Source organism: Simochromis diagramma, unplaced genomic scaffold, assembly GCF_900408965.1.
Source record: "Simochromis diagramma unplaced genomic scaffold, fSimDia1.1 OVJJ01000361.1, whole genome shotgun sequence".
In the NCBI taxonomy this organism is placed as follows: domain Eukaryota; kingdom Metazoa; phylum Chordata; class Actinopteri; order Cichliformes; family Cichlidae; genus Simochromis; species Simochromis diagramma.
This window is the reverse complement of record NW_024386860.1, coordinates 851,440-865,737: the sequence shown is the minus strand read 5'-3', so window position 1 is coordinate 865,737 and position 14,298 is coordinate 851,440. Positions and strand designations below refer to the sequence as shown.

The window sequence follows — 14,298 nt, the reverse complement described above, 5'->3', positions numbered from 1 at the left end:
ATTGGTCAAAAAATCAAGAGAAAGCAACAAAAATAAACACATTTTTTAAGAAAGCCTAACAGCTTAGAAGCTATGATTCTTATAAATGTGGTGTGTATTATCATTATACAGAACGTAACCTATAATATCACATTAACTGATTATGACCAACCCCTAATAAATTTGTGATCAAAAACTTTTTTCATTTTATATTTACTAAACATCTAAAAAAAAATCACTACACAATCAGACGCACTATGCACATGTACTATATTCGCATAAAAAAATAATTACACTCAAAATTATGTCAAGTACATTTAAGCGCGTTTAAAAAGAACAGAGAAAACAAAATGAATGCATACAACAAGAAACAAAACAGTACTATTCCCTTAAAAGTTGATCCTGCCCATACAGTGAGCGGGCTTGGCGGAGGTGTGTACTGTCATAGTGCTTCTTGTTATAAACAGAAGTAACTCAGGACCGATTGTTTTGGGTTTTTTAAGTTGTTGTTGTTGTTTTTTTTTAAGACTTTCTATACTTGATTAATTAGAAGACACATACATATATTTTTACATGTATATGTTTTGTTTTTTATTTGTTCTGAGTTTAATTCCATCCCAGCTGTGAACCCATTATGTTAACCAGGAAGAGGCCAGGTAGGAGTAGGACAGCCCTCTGCGGGAATGTGACTTAGTCAGCGTGCTCGGACTGAAGTTATGACTTTAATATGGCTGATAAAGGTCCGCTTTTAACTTCGTGTATAATTTTTTATCTGTCGATTGGAGGCGCAATATTCCAAATTTTTGAAGAAGAAAACTGGAAATCAGCCAGAGACCTCTATGTCAAAGAAAAGGAAGACATTCTGAAGAAATTTAACTTGACTAAAGAGAATCTGACTGAGATACTGAAGGTATGATGAACCCATCTCTATGTAAAGGTAACAAGTCGAGCTTTTCTTTACAGAGGCTTCATTTCGTTACATACTGTATTGCTTATCTTACAATCCAGCGTGGACATTAGAAAGGAAAGGAAAATGTCGTTGCCTCCACATGTCCGGATGTATCAAACCAGTTTTACGTGATTTTGAACAGAAATGCAAACGTGTAAAGAGTAACTATCAAGCTAAACATTCTCCGAGGGAGCGGGGGAAGTGAAAATCCTCTTATTTAACAGCACAGAGAAGTTGTGAAACTTCAAACAAAACACTGATGTGTGCGCTGGGTGTGGAGCAGCCATGCAACATCAAGGACAGAACAAAAACATAAAGGCTGGCACAACGCGTGCCCGTCGGTAGCCTGAGCCTTTAGTTAAGACTTTGAGAAGAATAAGGAGTTGTAAATATTTCCAGTTATTCGGTTACAAATAAATAAGTAAAGTAGTAGCAGAAGTATTAGATTTATGTTTTTTTTCTGGGACTGATTGATTGTGTTAACTTTCTAAAGGTAGTATCAGAGGCTGCCGGGCAAGGCGTGGCGATCTCCGGAGACAAGGATCGCAGTCCGTGGGACTGGGGGAGTTCTGCCATCTTCGCTGCCTCCATTGTCACCACTATAGGTATGAAAGACTCAGAAGTTGACACACTTCATGTTCATGTTATAATAGCATCCACTTCTTCTTCTTCTTTTTCTGGTTGCTGCCATTTCTTTGGCAATAGGGTTGACTCAGGAACGCCCAATCGGCTTGCTTTAACAACATGTCTGGCCCTGCCACAGGCAGGCGATGTGTCCAGGGTGTACCCCGCCTCTCATATTCGAAGCTGGATAGGCTGGGATAATATGTAACACGATGCCTCTTCACTAAAAGCTGCATTTCTCTGGGCCTAATTGTGATTGTTTGTTTATAAGACACATTATAAGCTTCACAACAGTTACTACAGGGATGAAGCTATGGGTACTCTGATGCTGTGACTGTTTCAGAACAGGAAATGCTTTGTCCCAAAAGTTGGGAAATTATCGTGATTTGGATCTGAAATGTTTGTGCACTGGAGTTTTCCTGCAAAATGTCCAATAAAGAACGTTATAAAGAGAAACCAGAGCATAACTGAGACGGTAAATCCTAATCCTCATTGTTTTTTAGTTCAAGAGTCTTCTAGGACTTTGTTTTCCATATATAAAGCAGCAGAGAGACAGACACCCTCCCTACTTTTCCTACACTTAGATTACACTTTATCAAAAAGGAAAGTTTTTTTTTCTTTTAAGCTTATCATTAGGCTGGATCAGGTGACCATGAATACTCCCTTAGCTATGCAGCAACAGGGCTTGGCTGCTTGGGGCATCCCATGATACACTGAGGGTATTTTTTTCTTCATTCACCTTTTTTCTTTTAACTAACTATGTGTTTATACACCACCCTGGATTTAATCATTAGCTGTTATTGATCTGTGCTTCTCTCCCACAGTGTTTCTTTTGTCCTATTTTCCTCCCTTCACCCCCAACCGGTCACAGCAGTTGGCTGCTGCTCCTCCCTGAGCCTGGTTCTGCTGAAGGTTCTTCCTGTTAAAAGGGAGTGTTTCCTTTCCACTGTTGCCAAGTGCTTGCTCATAAAGGGTTGCATGATTGTTGGGTTTATGGTTGTTTTTCTGTGTTAGTCCTGCAACAGACTGGCAGTGTGTCCTGGGTGTACCCTGCCTCTCGCCCTGTGGTAGCTGGGATGGGCTTCAGCCCTCCCCATGACCCTGATAGAACAAACAGAAGAGGAAAATCTTCCTAAAATACTTATCACATCATGGACTGCTGTGATTGAATATTTTCTCACTGTATCTACAGGTTATGGTAATATTGCCCCCAGGACAAAAGGTGGACGTATTTTCTGCATCCTTTATGGTCTGTGTGGGATCCCTCTGTGTCTGGTATGGATAAGTGAGCTGGGTTCATTCTTTGGAGACCGGGCCAAGCGTCTGTCTGGGGTGATGATAGACAAAGGCATATCAGTGGTAAGGTCTGACTAACAATTAGTGTTTATCTGAAATTCTGAACTTTCAATGTCAAATAATATATTTTTTTCCCTCTGTTTTGTCAGAAAAAAGTCCAGTATACCTGTATAGCCTTGTTCCTTCTATGGGGGCTGTTGGTGCATCTGGTGATTCCGCCGTTTGTTTTCATGTCCATGGAACAATGGACCTACTTAGAAGGTTTCTACTTCTCTTTCATCACACTCACAACAGTTGGCTTTGGAGATTATGTGGCAGGTAGGTTTTTACATTTGGCACAATTTGAATTTCTGAATTGAGGATATCCTAGTAATTTCAGCCCATAACTCTCATTTTAGGCGTAAATCCAGACATAAACTACCCCCGCCTCTACATAGTAGGTAAAGAATTATGGATTTGCATGGGCCTAGCTTGGCTGTCCCTGTTCTTCAGCTGGAATGTCCACATGGTAGTTGACGCTTCCAAAGTACTAAAGAAAAAATGGCAAAAACGCAGGCACAGAAACTTCTACCATGAGGAGCTAGTGTCTTTAGAGGACAAGCCACATGGAAATGTAAAGCCCAACGTTGTTGACATCTTTGGCTTCTTATCTGAAAAGGAGGAAGACTACAATACTGTCATAAAAGAGATTGGAATGAAAAGACGCAAACCAGCGCCAGCAGACAAAATGAATCGCTCAAAGAGCTGCAGTGACCTCCACGGCACCTCTATCCACAACTTGGAGCACTCTCCAAGGCGCAGACGTATGATCAGTATCAGCGAAGTATTCCTCAATGCAAAGGCCGAGGGGGACAATGACACAAAAGACGAGATGCTCCCGTTATTGCAAGAAAGCATGGGGGACCCTGAAGTGCGTGTGGAAACTGACGAGGAACAAAAGGACAGCTGTGCTGCTGATTCAGAAGATTGTGATATTGCCCTCAGTGGAGCTGCCAAAATAGAAGAGGAAACTGTAGAGCATCCTGATGGGGGGGAGACTAGGTTTAGGATTTCCAAGGTGGCTGAAGAAGAATTGCTGTTGGGAAATGATGAGAAAGGGTAAAAGAATTGTCCAAAGGCGTATGCTGCTTTAATGTACCGAGAGAACAAAATGTGGAAATGACACTGCATATGACATCTACAGGAACAAAAGCTGACAGTCGAATGGTTTCCTGTCTTACAAGGTCACTATTTTATTTTTTTTATAAATGGCAAAAAACATGTTTAATTCTTTTCTTTTTTTCCTTTTTTTTTTTTAAATTCTTTCATCCCTTTACAACATTTGTATTCATTAAGCAACAGTGATCAACGACATTATTTTAGAAGACAGTATAAGGCTTTGTGGAAAACAGAGCCAATAAGCAACTTTCCCTCATAAGGAGCTGCTACACTGGAGCCCATAAGGACATGGCCATCATCCGCGTACTCCATGCTCACCACTGGCTGCTTTGAGTGAATATTCTCGATCCGGAGCACCTGAAGGACACATTCATAAAATGAATAGGTAAAAATCTAGCTGCAATGTTTTTATTTTATTTTTAAACAAACTAACCTCAGAGCCAGGTGGATCTTCAGGATCATAGCTTGACAACTTCATGGCATTTGGGTGACAACCCAGCCATACGTCACCTGTCTTGTGGTCCACCTCGATGTTGTCACAAAGTGATCCAACAGCTACAGACTGAAAGCATCACATGTTGTTTACATGCTGTAAATGAAACCTGATTATTCTGTCCTTGTGTATGACGTTAAAGCAACAATCCAACTTTTTTTTTTTTTTTTCTTCTTGCAACAGAACTTCTTTCTTATTCAGCAGAATTAAAACAATTAGTGCTACTTTTATGTCTACATGTTAAATATGAAGCTACAGTATTATGAAAAATGTACAGGCAGCTGTCACTGATACCCCTCAGCCTACTAGCAGATGTACCTATGGTATACATTTTTAAAATTCTAGGCTACAGTAAAGTTAATCTTTGATCTCGAGGTCATTGAGATTCAAACTCGTTTTTACTAGATTCACCTAAGGTATCGTACGTCACCTCGTTCTCCACTTGGGCATCCACTCTGCCCACAGGATGGGGTGATGACAATACCCCCTCAACCTCTCACGGCTGAGGGGTAAAAACTGCAACACTAGGCTGGGCTTAGCTTCACATTTAGCACGCAGATATGAGAGTTTTGGGTTGTTGTTTTGTTTTTGTTTTTTCTGACTTTAGAATACAAAACACTATTACCTTGATGTACCTCAATTGTTCCCCTTCTTGCCTTTCAAAAACATCTATGTCATGATCCATAATATCCGAAACGTATATGTACCTGTGTTTAAAATAAATAAATAAATAAATAAATAAAATAAAAAAAATCATGTTACAATAACAAACTGTAAATCTCATCCCACTCCTTTTCAAGCATCTAAATTGTGTTTTATATAGGGAATGTGGATGACAATTCGATGTCTTCACTTAATTTACAATGTATTCTGTTATATTTCTGTCTGAAATAAAACAGACATTTAACTCAATCAACACATACATGATCAGTGATTGGTGTAACGAACTGAGATTAACCTTTTGTCAGGAGATATGTTTATGCCGTTTGGGGACCGCAGACCATCAGCCACCACCCTCACTTCGTGTGGACTGTAGAACACCACGTCACACCAGGTTAAGTCCAAAAAGACAGTAATAAGCAGAAGTGCATCACTGTGAAAGTAGCGGTCATTTGTGGCGTAGAAGCTCTCCACTCCGACTGCAACAATGTCATTCACACTGAAGAACATGGGGGGGGGGGGAAATGGATGCAGATGTTTTGTTAAATGTAAAATGTGGACTGGTTCTTACATAATGCTTTTCTGCTCTAACAAGCACTCAAAGCGTTTTATAAAACGTGCCTCAGTCACACAAGCACTTTTTTTCCCTATGCTTTTTATCTAACATTTGCATACATTCATGCTCTGATGGATGCATCGGAGAGCAGCTTGGGGTTAGTATCATGCCCAAGGACATTTGGCACACAGGCTGGACATGATGGGATGAGCCACAGCCACCCCAATAAATAAGGCATTAAAAGGTTTCTCATACAGTTCATACCTGTGGAGTAAGGGGTGGGTGATGGTTTTTATGTGCACGAGTGTGTCTTCCTCAACGTAACGAAAGATCTCTACTTGGCTGTTGTGATGAGGGTGATTGACCACAAACAGGTACACAGAGTCATCTGCAGAGAAGAAGAAAAGTCTTGTCAAGCCTGCTGTGTGGAGGAAATGTAGGTTTCCCTTAGTGTTTCAGTCATGTTTGTGCTCAGGGAAATAAACAACAACTAAAATAGCTTATAAAAAAAAAAAAAAAATTAAAAAAATATTAAAAAAAAACAAAAAAAAAAAAAAACACAACACACAAAGCAGACACGCACATACACCAATTTAGGCTGCAGACTCATAGTAAATTGTCACCTTCTTTCCTTCCCTAAAGCAGTAAGGAGCAATTTACTTTTTTTTTTTTATAGCCTGACCCAACAGGATCTTATGCTTAAGTAAGAGGACAAACTAAATGCAGACAAAATATCAAAGCCTCACAAAACTCACTTTTACTACACAGAGATGTTTTTGGCACATATAGGAAAATCTCAGATATGTGTCAAAGACACTGTAATGTAACTGTCTCCTCTTATTCATTTATCCAAAACCTGTTATCAAGTAAAAATGAATAAAGGCAACGAAAATACTGATCATATTTGCATCATTACATTAATTAAAATTATTAATAATATAGCTGTAAACATAAGTCCCCAAATTTCTTTATGCATTTCACTGTCACTGGCCTTTAACCTTTGGCATCTCACACTGCTGATACAAAGTATTCTGCTTATTTTAGACAATATTCCAGAAAAGACTGGTCGACACAATAGGATGTTTCATAAAGCAGATGGATATGCAACACATAATCACTAGCCAGATGAATCCAAAATTTATACTAGACACTACGGTGAACATCACCAAGCTAATACCAGTGAAAGATATTAGCAGTATCATGCTATAGGGGGTGTTGTTCAGAAGCAAGGGGCAAGTCCTTGAAGAAAACTTGGATGAAGGTACAAAAGTCTTAAGCCTATGGCCACGGAGAACCTTCAGTATGAAGAACCAAAGACTACAGCTAAGACAATACTAGAGGAGCTTCAGACGTGTTCCTGAACATGTCTGGGAAGATCCATTTGGAAAATTAGATACATGTAATTTATGTGTATAATTATATATGTAATTTAGTCCAGAATTACTGGCATACCCAAAAATACCCCCCCCCCCCCCCCCAAAAAAAAAAAGACGACAAACAACATGGCTCACAGACTTTCCAGAGAAACAACAATATTACACAAAATTAGCTGCAGTTAAAAAGCTGTGTTACATTGTATATCTGCCTTATGTAAATACAAGTACTGTGTGTAGCACGTGGGTGTGCAAAAAAAACAAAACATCAGGCCTTCTAACTTTACAAACCTATGCATGCGTGCATAAGGGTACAATGAAAAAAAACAACCTGAATACATTTCTGTTACTTAAAATAATAACAAATTTGATGCCATTATTTCATCCATCCTCTATCGGGTCTGTACGTCACCTGCTTCATCAGTGTATGCACTAATGCCATGTGGGTTGAACGAGCTGAGGTCCAGTTCTCCGCTGATTTGCAGCTCCACTGGAGTGGGTTTCGGGTGCAGCAGATCCAAAACATACATTTTCCCTGGTTCATCAGAAAACGAATGTAATCCAGGAAACTTCAACCCCTGAGCCGTAAACACTACATGTTAGAAACTTTTCTAAATGTGGGGCTTTGCTCAAGAGGTCATCACACAAACAATTGCCCATGAAATTAATAACATACCGTACTCATGAAGGCCAGTCCATCTTTCAGTATTGTGATATCCTCTGCCCCATATTCTGTACAAACAAACAAACAAATCAATAAGTATTTTTCCCATTCTCAGTCCTTACAGAGAGAACAGTCTTATGTCATGCCTTGGTGACGCATGCTCTACAGACAGTTGTGTGAACTTCAGACCCTTCAGCTAATGCCACATGTTAAACGCAGTTTAAACGTGATTTTTCACGATGCAAACCCCAGAACGAAGATATGAGCATGAATACAAAGATTACATACCAATATTCTGCAAATAATGACAGCTGAGGTGTTTCACTGGAATCTCTCTGGAAGCAAGCATGATTTCCCTGCGGAAGAAGTTTACAGAGCCATTACAAAGAAGCAGTACAAATCAGTACTACAGTTTGAAAGTCTGCTCGAGAAGCCCAAGGATACATTTGTTAAATCTTTCCATGAAAACATTGGCCACACTTCAACGTGCTTTAGCAAACAACAGCTGTGAACATTTACAATCTGTGCTGCCAATCCCCAAATTTAATGCGACATATGACGTCAGATTTTCTTGTCGGAACAGAACTTACTTCAGTTTAAGGAACCTGTGTCCACTGAAAACTGCAAAGGCAGCAACAGCAACAGCAAGTAGCACTTTCTTCATGGCAGCCATGTTTATAAGTGTCAGGGGTTACCTATGGAAGTGCCATGATTTTCAATGTGCATTAACACAACTGCCCCAAAGATGGAGACAGAGTGCTAAAATTAGTTTGATCTGTTAAAATTAGAAACAGCTGCTAAGACTTAAAAAAAAAAAAAGAAAGAAAGAAAAGAAAAGAAGGATCTTTTTTGTTGTTGTTGTTGCTTGTAACAAGTCAAGGTAGCATTAATTTTAGGGTATTTATAACATAAAATATTTGCCCAAAGAAAGAAACAAAGTTTAGTGAATATAAATGCATGGCTACACACGGTATATGAATAATGGATTATTTATGCAGCACAACCTAAAAGCTACACTGTATCCGAACACACCGCACGTACATGTGCACTGCTACCATCAAATCTCAGTTGGAAAAAAATCATGGTGTATTTTTTTTTTCTGTTTCGTTTTATTTGCACACACATAGAATCAACAAAAATAATAATGTACAGTTTAAGAATAAGAACAACCACCTTCCCTATAACATGAACAGGTAAGCAGCTGGAACAGACAAGTTACATACAATCATTTACAAATATAATAAATATATATTTGTGCTATTAGAAATAAACATAGTTTTTAATTGTTTTTAAAAGAATAAAATGCAGTTGTGAACTGAAGAACTGGTGATAGTTTGTTCCAATAAAGAGGTTCTCAAAATTTATGTGTATTTTGCTTTCTGCATAAGGGTAAATAAAAATCACCATGGTGTCTTGTTTAGTAAGTATGTACATCTGAAAAAGACATAAAAGAAATGTTGCAAAACAGCTAGTAAATCACCAATTAAATATACATACTTATACATAAAAAGAGATATGCAATATTTATTCACATTAAATATTGTCAAGATTTAGTATTTTACAAAAAGAGGAAAGTCTATTTGAAAAATTCATTATCTGCAAAAATGTCTTTTGAATTAATATAATTTTATGAAGACACAGCACCCCAAACACTATTACAATATATTATGTGTGGATAAATTAAAGTATAATATAATATCAACACACAAGAACAATTTATGAAACGCAGTACTCAGAATACCAATCACATTCATTAACTTTCTGAGAGAATAACCGAGAAGCCTAAGGACAACTTTGTGAAATCTATATCAGTATAGACAATGTTGGGACATCCTGCTAATGAGATGATGGATGGTGTCCTGAGGGATCCCCCCTCCCCTAGAGTACGTCGGGCCCTCAGGCCACCCTCATGAAGTTTAGTTACTGTTGTCCATCTAGTGCACCTGTTCTTAATCTCATTAACAAGACCTAATCAATATCCCAGAAGCGATGTGATGCTATAATCTGATTAAAAGGTGTTCCTTTATCTCTTTCTTTATTTTTGGGACAGTGTGTATACAGTGGGAGAAACAGTTATGTGATTCCCTGCTGAATTCCTAAGTTCTGTCACTTACAAAGGCATAAACAGTCTATGCCCCCCCCCCCCCCAAAAAAAAAAACAAAAACAAAAACAAAAAAAAACCCCACACTACATACAACTTTAAAACTGACCTGCACGTCATTGAGTGAAAAACGTATATGACCCCCTAAAACCCAGGAAGAATTCTGGCTCCCACCAAATGGTTGCACGCCCATATGGCACATAGATTACAAACACTCAATCAAGCAATCAATCACAAAAAGCACACCTGTCCACAGAATCAATTTCTTTAATTCCATCCAATCAGCAACAAGGTGACAAGTGTTGGTGTTGTTATTTGTAGATGGAAGAAATATAAAATGACCATCAATCGCCCTCGCTCTGGAGCTCCAAGCCAGATCTTGCCTCATGGGGTGAGGATGATTGTGAAAAGGGTGATGGATCAAATAACATTTTTCCCCCCATGTTGACAAATGTGCATTTACTTACTGGGGACACAGTGGACAACTTCATTGTGGAACCACAACAAATCTATTTATTAAAGTTCACATTTCACCTTTTATTTAAAGCCAAACACAGACAGTGACAAATTATCAAATTAAAAACATTATTTTCATAATTGTTCCAATTATTTAACAGTGAAGCAAATATCTTGATAGTTCAGTCATTTCTGGGTCTAATACCACTTTTGTAGGCTGAACGCAGTGCAGTATAAACTGTCCCAGTTGAGAACAGATACAAGTATTTGTTTTCCCTTCTTTTTGTCCTTTTAAACACCTGAATTGAGATTTTTTTTCCCCTCTCATGTGTTAAAGTGAGTGGCAGTGTTTGCTTTCATCGTCTACTGTAAATCACAGCACAAGGCTTTGTGGAACACAGAGCCAATGAGCAACTTCCCTCCATACGAAGCGGCTACCGAAGAGCCCATGATCACATGTCCATTGTCTGCATACACCTGTGTAACCACAGGCTGATCAGAATGAACATTCTGGATACGGATGATCTGCAAACATACAAAATCATAAGATGTTAAACATAATCAGATCAATCTCTACAAATGGGTGCATGTGCTGTTATATAGTGAGAAAAGAAACACAAATAAGAAGAAACACCAGACCTCTGATCCTGGTGGGTCTTTGGGGTCAAACATGAGAGCCTTCCATGCATTAGGGTGACAGCCTAACCAAAGGTCACCATTTTCAGGGTCAACCTCGACGTTGTCACAGAGTGTACCCACAGCAACAGACTGGTTAAATGTGAAACGAAAGACTGCAATTACACACACATACATATTATATATATATATATATATATATATATATATATATATAGCAATAAATATAGCAATATTATTTAAAAAATGTTGATAAATTATCAAAGTATTTTTCAATGGATTTAAATTTTTAAAAAACTGTCAAAAAAGCAATTCCACCCTGTTGTGGTAAGTCAGTTTTATTAGCTACCTTGACGTTGGCCAATGAATTGTCTTCTTTCCGCTCCAACACGTGCACTTTTTGATCAAAAAATTCTACGACATAAATATACCTATAAAAGAGAGAACGTTAAAATAAAGACATTCAGATATTTGAAACATATGTAACCGTGTGCAAGGGCCTCGTGAGCATTCTTACCTTTTGTCTGGTGACATGTTGATTCCATTTGCAAAGAAATAACCCTCAGAGACCACTTTTACCTCCTCAGTACTATAGTACACAACATTAGCCCACGTCAGAGGCAGTAAAGGCTCCACAAATACTTTCAGGATTTCTTGGTTAAAATAGTGATCATTTGTTGCATAGAAGCTATCCACTCCCACTGCAACAATATCATTTACGCTAGAATAGAAAGGAAACAAAAAATGTTTTGTCGTGTTATTATACATTAACATGCACATGATTTGTATGGAACTATATTATGACATGAGATGGTCGCACAAATATTGTTTAAGGCTGACTATTCAGTAAATCTCAAATGTCATTTATAACAGAAATTTGTCATATTACTTTACCTGTAGAGAAGTTCATGTTTGATGGTTTTCAGGTGCTCTAGGGCACGGTCCTCCTCCACAAACTTGAATAGCTCCACTTGGCTTTTTTGTTGAGGATGATTGACAACAAACAGGTAGACTGTGCTATCTGGAAAAAACAATAAGAAAGGCAGAGAACAACAATAATGTCTATAAGGCGTGTGTGTGTGACTGTGTCAAAGTTGAGGAGCATGCAGAACTTGAAATTAAATAAAAAGAAAATTATCACTAGGCTTTGCAAACACACTCATGAAAAGCCTGGCTATTCTTACTGTACTTACATGGTACCACCTGTAAGTATCACAGCAGGTTTGACCACATGCTTGGCAAGCACACACAAGCAAAAGAAAAAAGCAAACATTGTCCTCAGTGCCCTAAGTTGAGCAATAAATTGCAAAGTTTACTCAAATCGAGGACATCAGACTTTTTGCCTTCCAGATGCCATTCTGTGGACACTTGCATGCGATGTGTGCAAACGCATATGAACTGTAGGGTTGTTTACCACTTGGATCGATGTATACACTGATGCCATGAGGGTTGAAAGAGTCAAGATCAAAGTTCCTTGGCATGCGGAGCTCTACTGGTTTCATCTGAGAATCCTGTAGATCAAGCAGAAATATCTTTCCAGGCACATCTGAGGAAGGCAGTCCAGGAAACTTCAGACCCTGCACACACAAAGCATGAAAAATACTGTAATTATACAAAGTGTAATAACACTAGCTACATTATAAATTCCTGATGTTATTAACATTCTTATTACACACGATTGCTATGGGCTTTAAGACTGTTAACCTAAGAGGTGGAGATTTGGCTGCTTTACAGCAAAAACAACTTACAGTGCTGATAAGGGCAAGCCCGTTTTCCAGGATCGTTATATCCTCCGATCCATAATCTAAAAGCACAATATTCACATATTGTTAATTTTTCTGGTTTCTAGTCTGCATCAAAGTATCGGCTGCATTTTCCTGCATGTTGGCTTACCCAGATTTTTGAGTGCAACACAGTTGGGGAGGTGTTTCGGGACGATCTCTCTAGTAGCAAGGCACCTTTTCCTGCAGAGTTTGCATAAAAAAAAGTTATTTTGAAACAGTCCGAGTGCACAAAAGTGCTTCGACATGAACGCTATCTGTATTACCTGAGGCTAATAAATCTCTCTCCTAACAGCACCGACAAGGCAGCTACAAAAAGTGAAATGTATGCCAGCTTTCCCATTTTGAAATCTGGAGGAGGAAAGGTTTTCAAACGGACTTAAAAACTGCAACAGCGGGGCGTTCCCGAAATGCTGCATTCATGACAATCCGAAATACCGCTTCTTACCATGTGAAATAAGAAATGCATCACTTATATATATCGCATTGTGAATCTCTAAATTTGATAAACACGTAAATTTGCTGTAGATCCAAAGAGTTAGCATCTAAAAGACAGATCTATGTTGTTTGTGCGCATGAAAGTTGGGTATTTTGAAAGTTGACAGATGTTGCTTCACTGCATGTTTTGCCCTTAGTAGACAGTGAAGTGCACACAGCCTGCAGGTTTGTTCCTAATATTCTAAACACATTCTACCAGCAGAGTTGCCTCATGATTAACATTTGGCCTCTTGACTCTGCACATGCAATGGAGTCACCATTGTGTGTAATATGTACCTTTGTGAGCCCCCTGTATGGGATCATTTTTTTTAGTAAATTTCACTTTCTGTAAGGGGATATGTACTCACTGGTCACTTCATTAGATACACATTTTTAACCCCTTGTTAACAGCTAATGAGCAAGTCACATGGCAGCAACTCAGTGCGTTTAGAAATGTAGACCTGGCAAAGATGACCTGCTGAAGTTGAAACGGAGCATCAGAATGATGGAGAAAGGTGATCTAAGTGGCTGAAAGCGGCATGGTTTTTGGTGCTGGCCTGATTATTTCACTAACTGCTGGGATTTTCCCACACAACCATCGCTAGAGTTTACAGAGGATGGTTTGTAAAAGAGAAACTACCCAGTGAGGAGCAGTTCTTTGGGTGAAAATGGCTCAGAAGTCAGAGGAGAATGTCTCAAATAAACACCTGTTTCAGCCAAAGTATGCAGAAGAGCATCTCTCAACACACAGCATGTTGAAGACTGAAGCACATGGGATAAATCTACACTACTGGCTGCCACGCCTGTGAGCTAAGAAGAGGTGCAGTCCCAAGAAGTAATTTCCGTCACCGAAATTGTTGAATGCATGAATGATATCATGTCATTTTAAGGTTTAAAAAGTGTATTGACATTAAAAATGTCTTTTTCAAGAAAGATCTGACCAAGATTGCAGTAGAAATTGCAACAAGTATAACCCCACCATTCTGCAAAGATATCTTATGAGCCAAAAGAAGATTGGACTGATTGTAATGCAGCTACAAACACACAGAGTGATGAAGATTAAACAGATCGTTCTTTATTTTATATATAAACTC

The 14,298-nt window shown here is 38.6% G+C and overlaps 3 protein-coding genes across 4 annotated transcripts; 1 reads left to right on the top strand and 2 right to left on the bottom strand.

Moving 5' to 3' along the window:
• The first annotated feature begins 445 nt into the window (after positions 1-445).
• Positions 446-5,411, top strand: LOC120732141 (potassium channel subfamily K member 5-like). The gene is made up of 5 exons (XM_040029513.1): positions 446-889; positions 1,422-1,533; positions 2,745-2,911; positions 2,998-3,166; positions 3,247-5,411. The coding sequence occupies exons 1-5, from the start codon at positions 707-709 to the stop codon at positions 3,948-3,950; spliced, it is 1,335 nt and encodes a 444-aa protein (XP_039885447.1). The 5' UTR covers positions 446-706; the 3' UTR covers positions 3,951-5,411.
• Positions 4,133-8,477, bottom strand: LOC120732144 (serum paraoxonase/arylesterase 2-like). Of its 2 annotated transcripts, none has more exons than XM_040029517.1 (9): positions 8,343-8,477; positions 8,041-8,108; positions 7,765-7,820; positions 7,501-7,666; positions 5,980-6,103; positions 5,458-5,658; positions 5,125-5,206; positions 4,440-4,568; positions 4,133-4,363 (listed from the first exon to the last, which is right to left on the bottom strand). In XM_040029517.1, the coding sequence occupies exons 1-9, from the start codon at positions 8,423-8,425 to the stop codon at positions 4,202-4,204; spliced, it is 1,071 nt and encodes a 356-aa protein (XP_039885451.1). In that variant the 5' UTR covers positions 8,426-8,477; the 3' UTR covers positions 4,133-4,201. The 2 variants fall into 2 exon arrangements, with proteins under 2 accessions (XP_039885451.1, XP_039885452.1); XM_040029518.1 differs by having other exon boundaries at positions 5,458-5,529.
• A 1,628-nt stretch (positions 8,478-10,105) lies between these two features.
• On the bottom strand, positions 10,106-13,070 carry LOC120732143 (serum paraoxonase/arylesterase 2-like). The gene is made up of 9 exons (XM_040029516.1): positions 12,994-13,070; positions 12,840-12,910; positions 12,695-12,750; positions 12,361-12,523; positions 11,841-11,967; positions 11,464-11,667; positions 11,296-11,377; positions 10,950-11,078; positions 10,106-10,835 (listed from the first exon to the last, which is right to left on the bottom strand). The coding sequence occupies exons 1-9, from the start codon at positions 13,068-13,070 to the stop codon at positions 10,674-10,676; spliced, it is 1,071 nt and encodes a 356-aa protein (XP_039885450.1). The 3' UTR covers positions 10,106-10,673.
• Between the last annotated feature and the right edge of the window lie 1,228 nt (positions 13,071-14,298).